The sequence below is a fragment of the Pseudorca crassidens genome, chromosome 3, assembly GCF_039906515.1.
Source record: "Pseudorca crassidens isolate mPseCra1 chromosome 3, mPseCra1.hap1, whole genome shotgun sequence".
NCBI classification, from domain to species: domain Eukaryota; kingdom Metazoa; phylum Chordata; class Mammalia; order Artiodactyla; family Delphinidae; genus Pseudorca; species Pseudorca crassidens.
The window spans coordinates 51,769,536-51,793,147 of NC_090298.1; the positions used below are offsets into that span (position 1 = coordinate 51,769,536).

General features: G+C 35.9%; 1 protein-coding gene across 2 annotated transcripts in view; it reads left to right on the forward strand.

The window, feature by feature from the left end:
• CWC27 (CWC27 spliceosome associated cyclophilin) overlaps positions 1 to 23,612 on the forward strand; it is a 244,869-nt gene that overhangs the window by 141,398 nt on the left and 79,859 nt on the right. For both annotated transcript variants that reach the window (XR_010941973.1, XM_067730804.1), the window contains exon 12: positions 23,460 to 23,569. Coding sequence is in view for 1 of the 2 variants with exons in the window: in XM_067730804.1 (XP_067586905.1) it covers positions 23,460 to 23,569 (110 nt within the window). In the remaining variant the exon portion in view is untranslated. The remainder of the gene's footprint in view (positions 1 to 23,459; positions 23,570 to 23,612) is intronic.

The window sequence follows — 23,612 nt, forward strand, 5'->3', positions numbered from 1 at the left end:
AGTGAACCCTTATACATCTTTCACCTTGATTTGCCTGTAGTTTACATTTTCTTACATTTGCATGTGCTATATGTATGTATATATGTGTGAATGAATAAATGCATGTATGTTTATGTATACCTAATGTCTTTTTCTTGAACTATTTGATTGTCCCTGCTGTACTATCAATCAGAAGTATGACTTTACAGAATTCTCAGATAGATGTGGGCTTCATTACTCTGATTTGGGGGATGGGCAACCTTTGGGAGCTGGGCAAGTCATTTCTGAGCCTCAGTTTCCTTACCTATAAGATCTGAGTATAATAAACAAACTTGATGTAACATATTAAGTAATATATATAACTTACCAATCACAGACTTCTTAGCATAGCAAGCATTCAGCAAATATGACCATTTTGCAGATTATCAAAGCAGTTATTTACATCTGTAGGTAAATACTTTATTAACAAGTTTGTTAGTATGTTGAGTATAGTGTACTAGATTAAAGCACTTTTAAGGGCGGAAAGTGTATCTTCTACTAATAAAGAAAAAATTGGCAATAGACCTTTTTAAAATAAATGGACAATATAAATATATATATGTATACATATATGCTGTATAATAATAGCATATAATATATTTAAGGCAAAGTTAGTTATATCTTCATTACAAATAAATCCATAAATTAGGAATCATAGTTTTACATGCGTCAAAAAATTGATGAATGCATGTGTTATTTGCTGTCAGAATGTGCTTGGTCAGCCTGTTTTTAGCTTTTATGCTTGTAACAAGTTATGAAAACATTGGCTTTCCACAGTCAACCAAATATTTGTTTTGCCGCTACTTACTCATTACTGTAGACTAAATAATTTTTCTTGCCTTCAGCAGCATAAATATGGTTTTATTCCAAGCTTTGGATACTTCAGCTTTAATTTTATTCCTGTGCATATAATGCCACATGTGTGCTCCTATAATAAAATTGTAAAGGCTTTATCTTCTGTTGTATAGTAAAGGAACTCATTGTACTCAGGTGCACAAAAATGATTCCAGAAGAAAAAGATAATGGTTTATCTGCTATAATGAAAGGAGGAAGAAGTGTGCTGGCATGGAACAGAGAAATATAACTCTTCTAAAGAAAAAAGCAGACATTGAAACTCTTAAATGTTTAAAACAGGGCATCCTGTATGCTTTTCAATAAAAACTGGTGATAGCTATGGTAAAATGTTTCATCAGTATGATTGCACTCCTAGGTCAAAAAAAAGATGGAGACAAGGGGAAAAAATGAAGTTAATGAATAAAACAAATGTTACCCCAGATCATGGCCCTAGATGTGTCTTACTAAGGAAAAATATAAGGATTATATAAAATATATTTATTTTCAATTTATTTTTATAAAGAAATTGAAGAAATTATCAAAATATTCATATGGGACAAAACATTTTATAATTAACATTCAAATAGTGGCAAGCTTATTTTCACAGTCTGCAAAGAAGTTCATTGCATTTCACAGTCTGCATAGAAGTTCATTGCTAAATCTGCCTCAGCTTCTCAACATCCTGTGCTTACCCCTATCTTACCACTTAGAGCAAGGGAGTGTAATTATCTCTTTATTTACTAGTGTATATCACTGTACAGTGAGTTTCTGAAAAACATGGCCCATCTTGATCATTGTTCATTTATTCAACAAATACTTATTGAGTGTGTACTATGTGCCAGACACTCATTGGACACTGGATACACCAGGTAACAAAATGAAGACCTCTGGAATCCTTTTAAAATGTATAAATATATCAAATCATCATAATGTACACCTTAAATATCTTACAATTTTATTTGTTAATTATACCTCAATAAAACTGGGGTGGGGGGGGCAAAAAAAGACCTCTGCCTTAATGGATCTTTCCTTCTACCCATATTTGCAAAGCTACTGGCATATACATTGTAGATTTCCCTTCACAGTCATAAGATGTCCACACCAACTCTAAGCATTGTATCTTCATAAAATAGCATCCAAGGCAAGAAGGAAAGGTAGATGCAAAAGGCATTTCTCATCTTGGACCTTTCTCTTTATGGGAAAGAACATCTTTCCCAGAATCCCCTACCAGACCTTCCTTTGCATATCATTGGCCAAAACTGGATCTACTGGACTACTCTGTCAAAGAGGAGTGGGATTTCTTAACTATAAGCAACTAGAAGAAAACATCTCTCACCACAGCTATGAACTCATCTGCATCTGTGCCATTTGCTTGCCTGTCCCCCTGTAGTTGTTCATACTCCTAGGCCAATTCCTCCACTTGTGCACTAGATCCTGCTGCCTCTTACCTACTTGCAGATGTCACTCCAACAGTTCTTTCTTTCCTACACCCTCTTCACTGGATCATTTACCATCAGCATGAAAATATGCAGTATTTTCTCTATTTAAAACAAACAAACAAACAAAAAAAAAAACACCTCTCTTGTCCCCATAGTTCCCTCCAGCTACTTCTCTTTAGCTCTGTTCCTCTTTCCAGAAAAATTCTATGAAAGAATGTACATGCTTGCCATCTCTAATTCCTCTTCTGCCACTCCCTCTTAAATTTACTCATTAGACCTTCATCCTCACAAGTCAACTGCTTAGCCCTTTTCTTAGGTGATCTATCACCAGCATTTTGCACTATTGATCACTTCCCCCTCTTTCAGTCACCTCCTTAGCCTTAATTTCTTCTCTCTTTTATACTTACTTCTTTGGGGTGTCTTTTAGTCTCATGGATTTAAATATCATCTAAATGCTAATAATTTGCAAAGTGTTTATTAGGCATCTTAAATTTACCATGTCCCAAATTGAACCCCTGATCTTATCTCCTAAACCTGCTCCTCTTGAAATCTTCCCTATGTCAGTTAATTTTAGAGTCATCCTTGACTTCTCTCATTCTTTTATCCCTCCTATCCTGTTGATCAGTTAATCTAGGATATATAATCTGACCACTTCCACTGTTACCACCCTGGTGAGAGCCACAATCATCTCCCACCTAGATTAGTGCATTTGTCTCTTAACTGATCTCTGTTTCTACCAGTGGCCTCTGAAAGTCTGTTCTCAACATAGTAGCCAGAATGCTCCTTTAAAAGTATAAGTCAGATCTTGTCACTCCTTTTTTTTTTTTAAAACCTACCAGTGGGTTTCTTAAAAGCCAAGCCTCAGTGTTTGTCTACAAAGGTCTACCTAATCTGTTCCCCCACCTCCTTTATACCTCTCTCACCTACTTGTAGTTCCCTTTCCTTCACTCTGTTCTAGGCACAGTAGCCTCTTTGCTGATCTGAGTACATGTTTGGCAGGCTCCCTGCCTCAGGGCCATTATACATGCTCATACCCTATCTGCACTGCAGTTCCTCCAGACTTCCATATGACTCATCCCCTTATCTATCAGGTCTTACCCTCACTGAGGCCTTTTTTGACCACCTCTGCTTGGCAGTCCCTTATTGCCCTTCCCTACTTTGTTCTTCTCTGTATTATCACCTTCTGATAGACTATATGTTTTACTTATTTATTGATTTCTGTCTTCCCCACCAGAATTTTTGTCTTTTTTCTTTATTATTATCTCCCTAGTACTTAGAACAATGTTTGGCATGTGGTGGGCATTCAAAAAAAGATATTTGGAAAATGAGTGAGTGAAATGAAAGATGTAAGATGAACTAACTGGCTTAAAACAGTCATGATTTGTCCTCTGATACTAGGCATTCTGTTGCCTAAACCAAATCTGGATTTTGTTAGCAAAAAAGAAGGTAGAAGAATTATTACTTGGGCAATCAACTGTGTCTAACACAAGCCCATTCTTGTGAATCACTTAGTGCCTTTTTCCTTTTCTCCTCCCCCTCATTTCTCTCTTATAAGAACCCATGAGGAAGGTAGGACAGGTGGTATTTTGCACAAGGAAATTATGGCTCAGATAAGTTAACTGATTTTTCCCCAAGAGCACCAACACACTGGTAGGACTTAAATTGCCTGACAGCAACTGCAGTCCTCTTTCCATAGTGGTAATAGTCAATATGTCGTACAGTATTTTGTGGAGTACTGTGTAATCCTTCATGTGAGCCAAGAGAGCCTTTACCTCCAGAAAAGTGATTATGAATCAACCTTTTTCTTTGCCTATTGTCTCAAAATGGAAAAAACAAGAACACTGAATATTTAATATGAGCCTATTCTTTTCTATATTTTGGATTAAAGTACTTTTGTAATAATTTATACATTAGTTACTGATATCTTATTTACTCTCAGAATGTACTTTTTACATAATGGTATACAGAATATGCTTTGCCATCAGATTCCTCCATATTTTGCCCACATGATTCCCTTCGCTTCCCCACCAGAAATCATCTCTTCCAGCAACTATTCAAGCCAGAACCACAGTAAAAATATTCCAAATGCTAAATAAAATTGTTATTTTTAATCAGTCAAGTAAGGTAAGCAGGCGTAATTGTCACCTTTTTTGGTTAAGTAGTAGAGAAAAAGATATTTGTAAACTCTTTCACCTAGAAGGAATTATTTAAAATATTCAAATATGCTGAGATACCAGTACACTAGCTGTGTATATATGCATAGATATATACCATAAATTTGTACATATAATATAATGCATAACATAAAATAAATGCATATAATATCTAAAACTATCTTTTTAAAAAATAATTATTTATTTCTGGCTGTGTTGGGTCTTCGTTGCTGCGAGCAGTCTTTCTCTAGTTGCGACAAGGGGGGGCTACTCTTTGTTGTGGTGCGCTGGCTTCTCATTGCGGTGGCTTCTCTTGTTGCGGAGCAGGGGCTCTAGGCACACGGGCTCAATTGTTGTGGCTTGTGGGCTCTAGAGCTCAGGCTCAGTAGTTGTGGAGCATGGGCTTAATTACTCCGCGGCATGCGGGATCTTCCTGGACCAGGATTTGAACTTGTGTCCCCTGCATTGGCAGGCAGATTCTTAACCACTGTGCCACCAGAGAAGTCCTAAAAGTATCTTGAATGTGATTTAAATGTGTGTCAAATGTCCCTCTTTGGCATTTCAAAATGCATTTCTGAATTTTGTAGCTCGTTTTGGTGGACATCAGGGCCTTTATTTATCATTGCATTTGTGGTTAAACATGTTCGGGTTCATAAAACTTGTGAAGAATAGTGTGATGGACATTCAGGTTTACCATTCAGTGAAGAAGACACAGTGACTGCCCTTATGTTCTAACATGAGATTACAGGATGGAACAGATGAAAGCAGTTGGGGTCTCTTGGTCTGGGACTTGAGAATGAATACATCTATGCTGAGTTTAAGAAAGATGCTTGTTGAGACTTCCCTGGCAGTCGAGTGGTTAGAACTCTGAGCTTTCACTGCCAAGGGCCCAGGTTCAATCCCTGGTCAGGGAAGTAAGATCCTGCAAGCCATGTGGTGCAGCCAAAAAAAAAAAAAGATGTTAATTATTGTTTCCATTTGCCCTTACTAGCTTTTACAATTATAAAAGTTACCTGTTTTGGGTTTTACTTCTTTCCTGCAGTTAGACAAGAAATTTCTTTTCCCTCTGATTTTTATATTGGCATCAGAGGTCTGTGGTTTTTGATTGGCATGATGAGTAGTCAGGCCTCTCAACTGACTAGGACTTAGCATTCTTATCTTTACTATTCTTCTGATGCTTTCCCTGCTGATATAAAAGGACCAGACATAATCTTGCATGAACTAGAACTCAATTCAGTTGCTAGTATGCTTATCTATGTGGCCAGGTATTATTTCCTTTAGATTTATATTTTTCATCTTAGTGTTTTTGAGTGCCTTCTTGTACACATTGGCCATTTATTTGAATTTCTTTCTTTGAGCCTTTGTTTTCTAAAAACTAAAATCATTTTTTATATCAGGAACCTGTGATAGTCCATTTCAGCCATGTTTTCATATATCATCTTACTGCTACTTCCAAAAAAGGAAACATTCCCTCCAGCCAGCAACTGTTTCACCTTTTTCCTCATCAGTAGGGCTGGCACCAGTTCAAGTTCTGTCAACATTGTTCCATCAGACAAAGCTGTTGGTAACATAAAGGATGAGAGAAGGTGGTATGTGTGCACCTGATTTAGGCACCAAAGAGCGGGTTAACAGCATTCTCCTTGCTCCCATGTTAGCCTGAGTGCCTGTGCTCTTGCTTGAAGTCTAGTCTAATTTAGCTGTACCTTAGTGCTGAGAGTGACACTTGCCCATGCATGTATCAGCATCTGTCTGATAATAGTTGTCATTTGGATAAGAACTCATGCTTTCTGGTTTTCATTGACAAAATGGTTAATAATTAAGCGTTTGTACAGATCTTTATATAAACATCATTTTTAATAAGCTAAAAGCCTAATCAGAATATAAGCAGTATGTCTGCAATCTGTTATCATCTGTACTGTTTCACTAGTTATTAACAGAACTGGATAAGCTTCACTTTTAGAAAATGTTATGCAGCATGGAAAGTTTCATTTCATCCAACAAAATGATGATCTTCCAGAAAGCAAGAAAAGAAGTGTCAGACAGAACAATTCCCTATGGGTTTCCTCTCTTTGTGGAAAGAAATCTGGCATTACATGTAAAGTTGTTTTTAGATTCAGGAAAGGACTTTGGAGAGAGCCTTATAAAACATATCACTGTGTCCCAAGGGATAACCCTCACTCTGAACATTACCAGTCAACCATGCTGAATCACATTCTAGTTATATGATCAGTTTAGTCGTGTCAAGTCAGAAAGGATTTAGTTAAAAATCTCCAAACTCTGAATTCTCCCCATTTAGTATGGTCCCTGCCATTCTGCTAAGTGCTCAGGGATGCACAGAGTTTCCAGGCAGTTGCACCACCTTTATGACTTGTTTCATCTTTACCCTGCTGCCCTGGGCCACTCGCGAGTCTCTCAAAATCTTTTTATCCTGTTAGCTTAAGTCTTAAGCTAGAGGCAGGCCTAGACAGTAGGTTAGAGGTTAGAGCAGGGGATTTCAAACTGTAGCCAGGAGTTCACTGGTGGATCATGAAATCAATAGTGTATCTTAATCAACATTTTTAATTTAACAGAACGGCACAGACCAGAAAACATCAGAGTGCATCACAGGTAGTAAGGGTAAATATTGTTTTATGAAATTTTGAAATTTTTTCATTATGTTTAGTAACAATGGGAAATTGCCTTTTTTGTAGGTAAACAAAACAATAGAATGCCATTAATTTCATATGGTTTAACCTTACATATACAGTTTTATATATTAGCTGTGTATACCAAACCTATATGTGTGTAGAGTTCAGATGAAAAACTTACTTCCTGTGCTAAGTCATGGTCCAAAAAGTTCAAAATCACTGGGTTAGAATAAATGTCTAATAGCGCTGTGCTAAGCCAGGAAAAAAACCCCACAGAATGCTTCTCCCTGGTTCTAAAATAGCTAGCCTCTGCTGGGTAGAATATGACTACTCATGAGATACAGATACTTTATAATTAATAATCATACAGTATTAATAATTAGTAGTCATAATTAAATAGTATTCATAATTAATAGACTTTTCAAGTGCTAACTTTCTTGTACAGATGAACTATAAGATTTAGAGACATTCAGAACAGTGAGAAATACTGTAATCAAAAAAGTTTCCTGATTGAGGGAGGTGAAATAAAGAAATGGGTCTGACTGGACGAGAGGGCATATTCTTATAACCTGTTTACCTCTGTAACATGAGTTAAGTAGTTTGATAATTTATAGAACCTTGAAGAAACATCGAAGAAGTAACCTGTATAAGGGAGAAATCATGAATGGTACATAATTTTGATGAAATAAGATTAGAAAACAGTGTCACTTTGAAAACCCCTAACTTTAATTTGGTCATGGACCTAATGTTGGGAAGACTTTTGAAATCTCACTTTAGAACTTATGGTACCTTACAAAACAGCTTTAATTTTACTTAGTGGGTATTTTTTGTCTCTTTTTGAGATTTGATTTTTCTTTTAAGAAATTTGGGAAATGTAGAAATTATAACCTCATGGAAATTTATTATTTTACTTAACAAATAAAAAATTTAAGATTTCTTAAAATGAATGTGAAATCCATGACCTCGGGGATAATTATTTTGGAAACTGTTTTATTGTCTAGATACCTGGAGGTATTTTTAGAGGAAAACATCATTTATCATGTATCAATGAGGGATTAGTGTTTGCATATTTTTCTGAATGAAAAGAATTAGATTTAGATCTCAAAATATTGCCATATCCTCAAAATAAATCTGTTCTTTGTACATTTCTCTTGCAAATTCCACCTCTTTTACTAAGGTTTCTAGTCGACACCTTTTGTCCTACCGTGACCATTTTAGACACAATTTTTTCTTTTAGGCTATTTTAACAACCTGCTAACACGCTGCCAACAGATCTCTGTTGCTAGTCTCAGATCCTGCCAATACATTCTGTGTGTGGCTTTTCTTAAATACAAACTTGATCGTGTGTCAATCCCCTTCATAAAATTATTTAACGGTGTCTCATTTCCTACAGGATAAAATCCTTTGCATTGCCATACAAGGCTCTACACGGACTAAACTTTGCCTGCCACACTAGTCTCATCTCTCACTATGGATCCTGTGCTTCATACAGGCTAAATTTTTCTGCATACCAGCCTATTTCCCACCCCAGCCTCTGTATCACAGCTCCCTCTTCCTGGAATGCTTTTTATATGTAATGGATTTTGCCTCCATACTCAAGTTGTTATTTAAGATCATTTCTCTAAGATGCCTTTCCTGATCTCTCCTTCATCACTAGATCAATGGTTCTTAAACTTTTCTGCACATTAGAATCACCTGGAAATTCCAAAGCTCAGGAAGTGAGACTCAGGGTCAGTATTTTTTGAAACTCCCCAGGTATCTGGTCAAGATGGTTTAAATATTCATCTGTATCTTCCTATAGTTATTCTATTATTTTGTTTTTACCCTTAATTCCTTAAGCCACCTGAAAATTATTTTAATCTGTGATGTGGAGTGAGGATATAAGGTTTGTAGTTTAGCAGGTGAAAGATACAAATTACCAGTTACCAGTGCAGCATGGTATATATTCTCATGGTCTGAGGGACCAAAGGAAAGGCAATTAAATCTAGAAGGCAACATAGCTTTCTAGATACACTAAGCCAAGAGCAAGAGCATCAGTTATTGAGACCGTTAGTCTCCAAAAAAATGTTTTCTTACACCTGTAGAATAAAGATTTTTGTTTGTTTATTTTATTTTTAAGTTTTATTGAGATATAGTTCGTATACCATACAATTCACCCATTTAACGTGTGCAGTTCAGTGGTTTTTAGTATATTCATAAATCTCTCCAAACATCACCACAATTTTAGGACATTTTCATCATCTCAAAATGAAGATGTACCCTTTACTATCTCCTGCTACAGCCTCAGCCTCCCCTCCCTCAGCCCTAGGCAACCACTAATCTACTTTCTGTCCCTATAGGCTTCTCTGTTGAAGATATTTCATATGAATGGAATCATATAATATGTGCCTTTTTGTGACTGGCTTCTTTCACTTATCACCATGTGTTCAAGGTTCATCTGTGTTGTAGGATGTATCAAGCATCTCATTCCTCTTTATGGTTAAATAATATTCCATTTTATGGTAATACCCATTTTGTTTATCTCCTTGTTAACTGATGGACATTTTGGTTGTAAAATAAATTGTGAACACTTCCAATATATATTTTTAAAATGTGTTCATGACTCATATGTAGGTACTACTGAATGAATATATTATGTACTATATATAACATACACAAAAAATAATAGTTTAAAAGATAACAACAAAATATAAATAGGATTCTTACTTTTTTTTTTCCTCACCTCTCAGTGGGTCATTTGTATTCTAGAAACCTCTCACTTTTACAGATTTTTGAGGCTACTGGTTCAGGTGAGCGAGTCAGCTGAATAAAGGTGTTCTAGACAGAAGATGCAGTGCATGCGAATGCATGGAAATGAGAGAAAGTACGGCACCTTTTCATGTCTTGCAAGTTGTATGTCTGGGACATAGAATAGAAAGGAATTTTCATGCAGTCATTTTTTACCGTCTCCCTCACTGTAATAATTTAAGGTTTAGTGAAAGAATATCTATATTCTCTTTCTTACATATGTATAAATATGTATATATGTGTATGTATATATATATATACACATATATATGAACACCTAAGAAAGAATATTAAATAAAAGTTTTATTCTAATATGTAAGTCTATAGTTTTATTATTACAGTTGACCCTTGAACAACAAGAGTTTGAACTGCACAGGTCCACTTATACATAGATTATTTTCAATAACTGCATCCTACAGTTCTACACGATCTATGATTGGTTGAATCTGTGCAGGTAGAACCACGGATACAGAGGACCGGCTATAAAGTTATACTCGGATTTTGAACAGTTGGGGTGTTGGGACTGCTAACTGCCCACATTGCTCAAGGGTCAAGTGTACTATTTGGCAGTGTATATTAGACACTATATTATGATACTTTCTAGAAACAACCTTATAGTTTGGGCTTTTTTCAAATAATCCCAACCAAGAATTAGCAGCATTAATTTCCTATTTACCACTCTTTTCTGGTTTATTTCTGAACATCTTAGTTGCAGTATTTTCTGTGACTTAAGGAGATGGGCTGAGTCTGCTATAGGAAAACAACATCAAAAATAAGTCCTTTGTACTTTCCCTTCTATAAAACCCATGGAGAAGTCCCTTACACTTTATTTCATATTGTGCTGAGTTGCATATGAAGCAAATATAGAAGAATAATTGTTTGTTCTTACCAGTTTGGCTGTGGTTGAAGAGAAAATGGTTGTAATATTTATTCTGCTACAGCCAAAGACTTTGCTAGTCTGTGGTATCTTGTGAAGATTCTGGGCAGACTATTGGGATAGAATCCAATCAACTTAGTTTCTCAGAAATATTTCTCAAGATTGGCTTGCTTATTTTTCTATTATTCACACTCATTATTCTGGGTATTTTAACGGCATATCACAGTGATTAATTTACTACATTATATACTCTTTTTTAAAAAATACTTTTTATTTATTTATTTCATTTTTGGCCGTGTTGGGTCTTCGTTGCTGCGCATGGGTTTTCTCTCTCTAGTTGTGGTGAGCAGGGGCTACTCTTCGTTGTGGCACGTGGGCTTCTCACTGCGGTAGCTTCTGTTGTTGCAGAGCACGGGCTCTAGGTGCGCGGGCTTAAGTAGTTGTGGCTCGCAGGCTCTAGAGCGCAGGCTCAGTAGTTGTGACGCACGGGCTTAGTTGCTCTGCCACATATGGGATCCTCTCGGACCAAGGCTCGAACCCGTGTCCGCTGCACTGGCAGGCAGATTCTTAACCACTGCGCCACCAGAGAAGTCCAACATTATATACTCTTAAGGCAGTAGTAATTAATACTGAGTTTACCATCTAAGAAAATAGAGACCAAGCATTTGTGAGGTTGACTCAAGCCTTTACTCCAGTGAGTGACAAAGCTGGAAACAGAATGTAGAGTTGCTAACTAAAAATATTGAACCCAGTCCATTTAATGTGCTGGCTTTCTTTTATGACTAAGCCAAAGATTTTTTAAAATTAATCAGTGAGAATGTGTCTGTAATTCTGTTCTAATCCAAAATAAGAGGGTGAGAAATTTTCCACTTCACCAAGAAAAAAGTGTAAGATTGCTTTGGTAACGATTTCAGTTTATGAAATTAATCAGACAAACAAACTGAAATAATCCTTCTTCATTAAAAGATTAATTAATGCCATTTGAAAACTTAGGCACGTTTTAAATCTTTTTTTTTTTTTTATCCAGCAAATGTGTTTTTGTACCATAGAGTTTAGGTACTTCAACTTTAGTTGATAAACCACCTTGATGAGTATAATATTTTGATTGTTTCCTGATCATTTTTTGGCTGTGGGTACCATAAAAGAAATGTTCAGGGACATTAAGCCTAAGATAGCACCTAATGATTACAGCTGTTCATGGTTTGAGACAAAGAAGACCAGTTTTTCAGCCTACTCTGCTTTGACACACTACCATTTCCCACTCTCAATTTCTTTCTTTAAGAATCCACTTTCCTCTGAAATATCACTTTCCTTTTTTAAAAAATGTATTCATTATAATAATATTTTATCAAATGCTGGAAAACATATAGGCACTATTTTAGGCTCTAGACACAAAATGGCAAATAAAGCAGAAAAGTCCCTGCCCTCAAGAACCTCACAGCTTGGATCCAACTTTGGCACCCTTTTCAGTGACAGCTCACTGACATTCACTCATCACATAACTTTTTTTAGTTTTCAGTTTTTTCCAAAAGGATAGGTTTCCAAGTGTAAGGCCCTGGTCTTTCTAGTGGCAGCTACTTCCTTATTGTATTTAAGTGATGTATTATTGATAAAGCATTTAGAATGACTGGCACATGGAAAGCACTATTTGTATAAGTGTTAGCTACATGTAGAAGATAGGAGTAGCAAAGCATTTTCCATCCTACCAGCATGCCAGCAGATACTGCTTATTCTTAAGGAAATTCAGAATTGTAAGTAAACCTCATAATAAGAATGCTACCTTGAACATTCAAATATGGAAAAATACAAATTGTTCTGATAATGCATGTCACAAAAGGATTTTCCACATTTCTTCCAATTATAAGTTTTATTGGTTCTTTGAAAAGATTTAATATACAGAACTATTTTTTATTCAAACAAGTATGTTAATAAAATGAAAAATATTGTGTCTACTCTTTGCTTCTTCAAATGAGATTTAATCATTTGCAGGGAACCATAGCTATAAGTAGCTTATAAACATAAAATATGGTGCCCTGTATCCTCTGCCAAATAATACCTCCTACTTATATAACATGAATAGTTTAAAAATCCTGTCACATGCCTCATTACATTTAGTTCTGTAACAGTCCTGAGAAGTAGATTAAACAAGTATTATTGTGTCCATTTTTCAAAGAAAGAAACCAAAGTATTAAAGATATTTTGTACTCACCCTAACTTAAACAGTAGATTTGAGGAGTCAGATCTTCGGTCCAATACTCTTTCCGCTACTGTATAAAACTGCAAAGCATTGTTTCCTTTAAAAATAAAATAAAAGAAGCCACAAGCAATATGACCTGTTAGCATGAAGCCAGAATCAGCAGACTGAGGACTGGCCTACAATTCACAGCATTACCACTAAGATTGAGCAAGGTGACCCCCATCCAACTCACCCTCTAACCCCAGGTTCCAGAAGGCATATTTGGACACAGTCAACTTCAGATGAAGCATAGTTTGATTACCTTTTTTTCTACCCTCACTTCATCTCAAGATGTAGCTTGTTAGAGATATCATTAAAGATGGGGGTTGGGGAAGAAGGGGTAAAATCTGAACCAGATTATAGAACAGTCTAGGCAGGTAAAAAAAAAAAAATCTGAGATACTGAACAGAGCCAGAAACACTGAGTATGGTCCTATCAAATAATGCCTCATATTTTCATATTTAAATTAGAATATTTCTGATAGATGTGGGAAATTTATTTTACCAGGATATTTTTCAAAGTTTCTTTCTAAAATAATTAGGGAGAAATTCCAACAAGATTTGGGGAGTCGGTTTCTTTCTTTGTCTCTCTCTCTCTCTCTTACTCACTTGCCTTTGCTCTGTTGGTCACTGAACTTGGGAAAAGCATTGTTTTCATTGATTAAGAGAAGTATGGATGTCAGGAAACTTGGCACTGTAATTTTATTCGCTAACTTAAGCTAGTACCTTAATAAGAAAACACCCTTTAAAAAAATTCTTAGAAATGAGTTCAAGCAACATAACAATCTAGGGTGGTTCAGCACACTTCATTTCATTTTCTAAAAGGCTCACAAACACTTGTGACCCGCAAGGTATAGATTGTGGCTCCTCCTGTAACCAAAAGTAGGGTCCGGTTGTTCACCGCTCAAAAGCCAATAAAAAAGCAGTTGGTGGAAAGGAAAGTTTGCTTTATTTCGGATGCTGGAAACCAGGGGTGGAGGGTGCAGGGAACATCCGTCAGAGGCTGACTCCCTGCCCTACAACCAGTGGGCAAGAGCTCTTATAGGCTGAGGGAGGTGGCTACAGTCAGCTCTGACAGGCATCTTGAAATTGGTCATGGGTGGTCTGATCAGCGTCATCTTGATTGTTTGAGGTACAGTTAGTCTTCAGTTCCAGGGTCGGTTTGTTTCCAGTTCTTCGAGGCAAATTCTCGGAATTGGGACAACTTCTGTCATGTCTACAGCCTGGTCATCATGTAGTTCACTTCTTCCACCTGATGGGGCTTTTAGTATCTGTAAGACAGCTCACAAGTTCACAGGATACGGCTCAATATTATCTGTAGCCCTTGAGAAGGAACTAAAGGCCCTTGACTTTGCTTACTGACTAAACCATTATTGTTTTGTCCTGTTTGACTGCTTTTCTTTGCTTCTGCATTTTCTCACTTCTCTGATTAAACTTATTCTTTGGCTAAAGTTCTTCCACAGACAAAAGGCAAGCTGCGGGCATGGTCATGCAGACCATAGGGCCCTGCTCCATTTCACTCCTTGCTTCCCCTAATGAAGTTCAGATTCCTTACATGATCAGATTTTTATCTTATTTTCCCTATTCCCCATTTTATTTACCCATTCTTCATTTTCACAAAACATTTTTCCTCTTCCTCGTGTGTATCCTGCACTATGTTGCTTTCATGCTTTGGTTATGTTGTCTCTTCTACCTGCTGTGGCTAAATCTTATTTCTCCCTTAAGGCCCAGTTATACTGCCACTTCCTCCACCCAACTTTCCCTCTTCTCCTCTGCATAAATTTTATAAATACTTTATCAGGACCTCTCATATGTCATTTGCACCACCACACAGTTAAAGAGTATGTCTTATCCACTTTCCAGCCTATAAGCTCCTCCACATCAGAACTGCCTTTGTGTCCCTCACTCTCATACATAACAGTGCCCCCCTCCATAACTGTCTGCAGTATAATAGGGTAGAAAAGGCATGGGCTTTGAAGTCTGACAGCCCTGATTGCAATTCCTTGCTCTATCATTTATTAGCCATATAACCTTGGGCAAGATACTTAACATCTCTGAACCTCTGTTTCCTCATGCATAAAATGGAGACAATAATACTCCTTCTGTTGTTACAGCATTAAGTTAAGTGAGAAAGTAGGCAGAGAGTTCCTAGTATTGTATCTCAGACATGCTAGGTCTTAAAAACTGGTGATGGTGCTGGTAGTAGTGGTCGTACTTGTATTTTAGAAGCCACTTTATTGCTTCAGTTTCCTCAGTCACATAGAGAACAGGAAGAATACTCTGACATACCACACATGAGGACTATTTTGAACCAGTTTGGAAACCCTCATAATTATTTGAAGAAAAGTATCTCATGAGTTTATTACAAAATAATAGAACCCTCCTTTAAGTACTGTTAGCAAGCATGATATTCTGCAGTGTTGAATTTGCTAGGTTAACCATAGCCTTAGGTGATTTTTAGATAGCAATTCTTTCTTTAGTGTTCTCCTTGATTGGCTTCATGAAATCTTTATATCTTGAAGAATTCGGGGCTTTCTTCTTATTGCTAAAACATAGAGTATATAATTTGTAGGCTCCACACCCAGAATGACAGGGCAACCTAGGGATGTTGTCAAAATGGCCATCAAACTACAAGAATTGTGGGTCACACCATATGGAGAAATACAAAGCGTGCTCTGTTGAGGGGCCTGGGGGCAACATCAATCAACCTTGTGCTCGTCTTGAAGTCCACGTGAGGGGGAATGAGGTAAAAGTGAACAGGAGCACAGACTACAGCCAACAGGTGGGAAGCTGGAGCCCCCAGAAGAGAAGCCATTCATGTCCCTCAGTACCTATTTATATATTGTAATTGTTTCTTGTGCTCATTATTAATAAGAATGGAGAAACATCTGATAAAAAGCTTATCAGAGAGTCTGTACAATTAAAAACTTCATTAGTAAAAGTTAAGACAATTAAGCCTAATTTAAATCAATTTAATGTTTAGTGTTCAGAACCTGTTTTTACCAATCTAAGTTCTCTTATCTCTTAATTCATTAGATAAGTTCACTTAACTTTATTTGAGTTGATTTTTAATGTAATATATACTTTGTGGTAATTAATTTATGTGATGTTATGACTATAAGTTATTACCAACATGACTGCTATTTGAATTATAAACTCAACAAAGCAATGTATAATACTCTAAAAAAAAAGGCAAAATTTTGTATTTGGAAAGGAGTGGAGTTTTCAAAACAAGTTTTTTTTTTAATTACTAATATCTTAAGGGAAAGTAACAAAAGTAAAAATTAAGAAAACTTCTAATTAGAGAACTACACCTATATTGGATATTCATGCCATTTTATAAATGGTCACAGTGTACTGTAAATGTACGGTCAGCCCTCCATATCCACGGGTTCCCCATCCACAGATTCAGCCAACCTTGGGTAGACCATATTCTGGGAAGAAAAGAATTCCAGAACGTTCCAGAAAGCAAAACTTGAATTTGCTGCACACCAGCAACTATTTACGTAGCATTTACATTGTATTAGGTATTATGAGTAATCTAGAGATGATTTAAAGGAGATGAGAGGATGTACAGGGGGGATGTACATAGGTTATATGCAAATATAAGGAACTTGAGCATCCTTGGATTTCAGTATGGGCATTGGGGGTCCTGGAACCAATTCCCCACAGATACTGAGGGACAACTGTATAGAATTTCAAAGTGATTGTTAGATTGTAATGACATATATCTGCAGTGATTATGTACTACAAAGAGAAAGTACACATAGCAGTGTATATAGAGAGGAAACAACATTGGGTTATCAAAAAATCTGGTTTCTGATATTCCCAGCTTGGCATAATCATTTAACCTCGCTAAGCCTCAGTTTTCTCATCTGTAAAATGAGCAAGTTATTACCCTCTAAGAACTTCTTAGTATTAATATTTTTGTCTTGTGATTCTGGACATATTCCTTTTGTACTAAATTTAAAACTAGATATGAACTATCATATATTCACTAGCCAGCCCTCCTGGAAGTGCCTAATGGAAAATACAACTGAAAATCAGTATTTTTATAGTTTATATTCCAAAATGGAATACAGTCTGAAAATGTGGATAAATTTACCTGTTTTATAACTTGTTACCTTCACATTTCTCAAATCAGCTAATAGAAAAACACAGAGGAAAATATTCTATATTACTTTCTTTTGAGAATTATTTTAAACTCCAAAATAACATGAAGAAATGAGGCTAGGATGAACAACAGAGAAAGAAAAATTAAAAATTTGTGTAAATGTAGACAATTCCACTTAACGTTCGGTGCTGAAGCATACTTCAGTGTTCAATGTTCAAGCATATTATTTCATGTAGTCCCTAAATTATTTAACCAGTTTTGACTAATTTTCATGAAGCTACAGAGGCTTATTTTGACCACCAGATGGAGCCAGCATTGTTTGATTTGTAGAATTAAAAATATGCTGAAAATAAAAATAGGTTAAATGAAATTAATAAATTGCAGATTTCTTACTTTAGTTCATAGTACAGAAAAAATTAAACTTTTAGCCCAGTCTTTGCCTAAACTTCTGCCTACTCTTCATAAATGTGCATATAGATACCTCCATTATATAGTTTCTTTATTGTGAATTAGTTTTTATTTGAGCAGTTTCATTGGATAGAGAAACCAGTTTTCTTCTTATTCACCTTTTAAAGATATCATCTAAACACTTTCAATTATCTTCAAAACAAAATTAGTACAGGTTCACTCAATAAATATTATGGATTATAACTATGAATATATATATGTAGGCTCTCATTTTAATGTCACAGAATATTCCCACTGTTATCATTTCTATAATGGATTTTCTTACTAAAACAAACCAAAAAACAGGCATTTTGACTGGGGTGGAGGATATGTAGTTTAGCCCCAGTAGCTCCTCAAGGAGATGAAGCCTCAATGAATGGTTACATTTATTCAATGGCTGCAATGAATGGCCGCAGCTCTTACAGGGATTCTACTCAGAAAGCTCAGTGCTCAAGGGCTTAATCAGGGATAATTGCCTTCAAGTTGACTTTTACTCCTCTCACCTCTATTTAATAAGTGTCAGAAATCATCTAATTCCTTACAACTCAACTTAATTAGGCAGCTATCTACAGAAAAAGTATTTGTACACTAGGGGACCTAACCCCCTACAAGGCCCTCAAGGAGCCATTCTATCCAGCAAGAGCTATAAGGCAGCCATGCACACTGTTGTAATTTAAGATCTAAAAATGATCACTCTGTTCATTTGTCCATTCAGCTACTATTTATTGAGTACATACTACATGCTAGGGATATACTAGTCCACAAACAGGGCACTGTCCCTGCCATTTGAGTTTATAGCCGAGGCAGGCAGTACAAAGAGGCAGCTCTGATATAACGAAGTTAGCAGCTACAAAGTGTTTAAAAATTCAAATGAGGACAATATATGATTAATTATGGAGAATCAAGAAAAGCCATAAAGAACTCTTTCTAGGAAATTATTTTCATTAACCCACTGTTTGGCAGACTGCAGTTCCCATTTATTATGGTCTGGGAGGAATTCAGGACCTTTTTTTGTTGGTAGGACCTTATTTCATCAGGACACATCCAGTATGGTGACCTGATGCCTTTTTATGTCAGATTGGAATATTTTCTTCTAAGTTTTCTTGTGTTTCAGACATGAAGAAGAAATAAGCAAGCTGGTTAATAGTCTGTACTTTAGAGCTAGACTGCATGGTTTCTTATTCTCGAGTTTATAATCCCTGAGATAAGTTATCTAACCTCTTACTGCCCTAGTTACCTTATCAGCAAAATGGGGTCAATAATATGACTTCCTCATAGGGTTGTTGGTTATGAGGATTAAGCAAGTAATTCAAGGTACTAGTATCTGGCACATAGTGAGTACTTGAAATGTTAGCTATCATGTTAGCTATTTTCAAGTCTGGTACTTTTCCTAGAATTAATTTAAGATCTGGTATGTATAAAATTTGATTAAAACATACCTTGTAGCTTCCAGAAAGTATCATGAGATACAAAGTATGATGAGATGTCAGTAGCTTTGGTATTTTTCTATATCCACTAAAGTCTGTCCCTTTTGTTTTCAAATGTTGTTTACTATTATCACTAGTAAACAACATTTACTTTTATTTATATAAAAGTTTTTATTATGGGAATTTTTCAAAAATTTCCTTGAAATAGTAGATCTAGATCTATTTAAAATCATTTATAAGTAGCTTTATTAACAGTTTCTGACACATAATAATCACTTACTAAACTTTTTTTTTAAATGAATGAATGTGCAGCTACTTGAAGCTTTTAGCTCCTTGAGCTCTGGTACTGAGACAGTAGAGGGTATAAGCCCTTTTACCTATAAAATGAGATTTGTAATAGATGGATACCATTGGTTCATTAGCTAAGTAACCAATAATTGAGTAGTCATCACTTCTTTCTGCTCAGAACAAAAAGGTTTTGTAATGAAGAGATTCAAGTGGAGCAAAGATTATGTTTCTGACTAGTTCTTAGGGAAGAGTTAGAGACATTCTTTATAACACGCAGGGGGAAAAGTGCAGTATTGAACCTTTAGTCTTACTACAGATTGTCACCAAAACTAGGAGTCAGAACATAAGTTTTAGCCCAAGTTCTGCTGCTAATCCACATGCGACACTAGCTAAGTTCTAGTGCTCTAGCAAACTGATGCTCTAGTAGTAAATTGATGGTTACAGTGTTGTTGGACATTCTTGTCACCAAACCCTTTTATATATATTTCCTAATATTATCTCAGAGGTCACTAAGATATTAAATTTTTTTTATTCTAACACTATAACATAGGTAAGCTTTAACTCCTCTCTAGGTGGCTAATATTCTACCCAAGAATCAGCAACATAATACTTACAATCAATGGCTTGATCTCTTAACTATTTTTACATATATTATGTTTATTTTACTCTTTAGATTACTTTCTAGAATGAAAAGCCTGCATCATGTATGCTTTAGATATCATTCATAGCACTTCCTAGAGTGTCAGGCATGTGGGCAACACTTACTAAATTTTATTTTCGGAACTGAAGTTTTAATTGAAGACAGTAGGGCACAGTATGGGATTTTAGTATCATAGAGACCTGGGTTCAAGTTCCAGCTTTAGTATATTCTAATTGTGGTCTTATCCTGTTTCCTAATTTGTCAGATAGGTTTATAGATACTTTCTTCATGGATAGTTAAAGAATCTTAGCATGGTACCTAACATATAGTAGGTTTTTACTAAATGTTCTTTTTTCTCCCATTCTTCATTCCTATTTATTTAGCATATATTTTATAGAAATTTCAGTTAATAACAAATAGTTGTCATACTGTATCATTATTTATGAATTATCATCCAGCATATATTGAGATTTTTAAGAAAAGCAGAAGTAGAGCACTCTGTACTTAAACTGATTTTTTTCAAACTCCTTTTATATTTTATTAGCTAGTTTTATGTGACTAAAATCATCCAGTCACTTATTCAATTTTTGTTTATCCAGGGGCATTCAAGTACATGAGAAATGAATGTGCTACTTCCTGTTCTGGCAACATGGACTGAGTTAAGACAGAACTTTCTCCTTCTACAAATATATAGAAATTCTGGATAAAATATGATCCAGCCCAATTTAAATACTTAGCTAAGCTTGAAAGAGACAGAGAGGGGGCTGGCAGGGTGAGGGAAAGTGAAAGGGGGCGGGGAGAGAGAAGGTAAGAAAGAAAAGAAAATTCCTACGTACCAGAAACAAAGGTGAGGCATAACCAGAGCATTAAGTGGGCAAGTTGACACTACAGTTGCCCAGGGGGATATTGGAACCAGACGTAGGCTCTGATAGCTAGAAGCTGAGGTTTTAATCTCACACTTGGACAGAGATATAGTCTTGGATCAAAAGAGGAAGGAACTGGGGCTTCCCTGGTGGCGCAGTGGTTCAGAGTCCACCTGCCGACGCAGGGGACATGGGTTCGTGCCCCGGTCTGGGAAGATCCCACATGCTGCGGAGCGGCTGGGCCCGTGAGCCATGGCCGCTGAGCCTGCGCATCCGGAGCCTGTGCTCCGCAACGGGAGAGGCCACAACAGTGAGAGGCCCGCGTACCACCAAAAAAAAAAAAGAGGAAGGAACTAAAAAAACTGTCCACCTGGTCAGGAAGGCCACAAAGAAGCATGTCATTTTTCAGAGCTATATGTGGGAGGAAAAAAAAAGTCTATCATAAAAAATATCAAAACTCTAAAACTCTACAAGGCACAGCTATAAAGTCTGAATGTACACTGCCTATATGGTACAGGAATCCTAAGCCAGGAAATTAACTTGGGGAAAAAATGGCTGTGCACTAATGGAGCCCCTTAATTTCCTGGTAGAAACAAATGCAAAAGCTCTCTGTAGGACTCTTACATAATCCTGGGTGCCAAGGATTCCTATGGAGCATGACGAAGATGTAGCTCTAGCTGTAGGTACACACACAGTCAAAAATTAGAAAACACATGGGGAAATAACCACTCTGGGGAGAGAGTCAGAAGACATAATAGAAGGATCTCCAAGAATAATGTGAAAGATAAAACATAACAAGTGTCTAGAATTTTAAGCTATGATTATTAAAATCAATGACTCAGTTTATATCTTAAAAACTGATTAGATACAGCTAAACAGAGAATTAGTTAACTGAAATACAGAGCTAAGGAAATTACTCAGAGTATAGTGTTAAGAAATAAAAACATGAAAAATAAATGTGCTGTGAACATTTGATCACACTATAAACAGAAGTAGTTTATACTGATGTGATATACTCAGTTAGGAAATAGAAGAGTTGACCATATTTTTCACACAGTTGAGTTTGTGCAGCAGATACCATTGCATTTGACTCTGTGTACCATGTAGAAGTGTTTGGGTTATAGTTTCCATGCAGTCCAGATGGAACCTTAGCAGGCTTAATCTTGGTATCACAGATGTATATAATGAAAGGTCAGCTGATTTCACAGCTATTCTCAAGCTGTTTGCCTATTCATTTTGGCTAGAAATAAAAATAGGAGGAGAGGAAAAACATCCTAAAGCCAGACAATTAAAAATCTCAGAAGACTAAGAACTAGAGAAACCATTGTGAAATGATTACCACAGTCTAGCTAATTAACATATCCATCACCTTACAAAGTTACAGTTTGTGTGTGTGTGTGTGTGTGTGTGTGTGTGTGTGTGTGTGTCTGTGTGGTGATCAACTTTCTTAGCAAATTTTAATTATACAATACAGTATTATTAACTGTAGTTACCATGCTGTACATTAGATCTCCAGAACTTTTCTATCCCACATAATTGAATCTTTGTACCCTTTGACCAACATCAAAATCATATTAGGTAAACATAAAAAGACTACTTGTTTCTTAGTTCACACATTTTTTTTAACTAGACAATCTCTTGAACAAAATGGCTGATTATTAATATATTACTCATTAATTATTTTCCTCAAACTAGGTAACAAAGAGGCAAGCCACAAACCAAGGCTTGAATAGAAATATTACTGGTATTCTTGATGTCAACGGGCTCATCTTGGTTTGCCAGCCAAAGATGAGAAGAGATAGGTTTTTGTGTTTTTTTTCCTTAAGTCACAAATTTTCATTAATATATATAAATGTAACATAATGTAAAATGTTAGTACTTTTTTTTTTTTTTTGAGGCAAACCTGTATTCCGTGAACCCAGATGTTAGCTAATCTTTGTTTGTATGGAATTACTGCAGGATCAAATCCATACATTTTTTTTTCTAATTTCTAATTTAGTAAAAATTATTTCTATCTGCTCTAGGTAACTGTCCTGATTTTTTGTTAGATATATTTATATTTTATGATGCCATTAAATTGAAATTGTTTGTTGTTGTTATTATTTTAACTGGGGAGCAAAAGTGGCAGGTAATTGGAAAATCAACCAATATTGAAAGATTATATCTTATAAGGCAAGAGAATAATGTAAAATGGTATTGCTGAATTTTAGGAATACCTTACTTATTTTAAAAGTGAGATAGACAGGGGGAAGGGTTAGGAGGAGGGATAGTTAGGGAGTTTGGGGTTGACATGTACACACTGCTATATTTAAAATGGATAAGCAACAAGGACCTACTGTATAGCAGAACTCTGGTCAATATTATATAACAACCTAAATGGGAAAAGAATTTGAAAAAGAATAGATACATGTATATGTATAACTGAGTCACTTTGCTGTACACCTAAAACTAACACAACATTGTTAATTAACTATACTCCAATATAAAATAAAAAATAAAAAAAATTAACTGAAGAAAAAAAGTGAGATAGGTGATTTTATAGTCAAATAAATACAGTTGAGAACAACTACAATAGTACAGTATATAATAAAGATGTTTATAAAATTGGTTGATAAATTAACATCAATCACTTTCTAATCTAGATAATCATTGTGGAGCTTCCATAGAGCCTTTTTACTATTTATCCTAAGACTATTCTATTATTCCTCAGAGGAAGAGGCTGCTCCAGATGGTGCTGTTGCAGAATACAGACGAGAAAAGCAAAAGTATGAAGCTTTGAGGAAGCAGCAGGCAAAGAAAGGAACTTCCCGTGAAGACCAGGTAACTTCACAAACCAAAATCCATACGCAGTTCATTGCCTTTT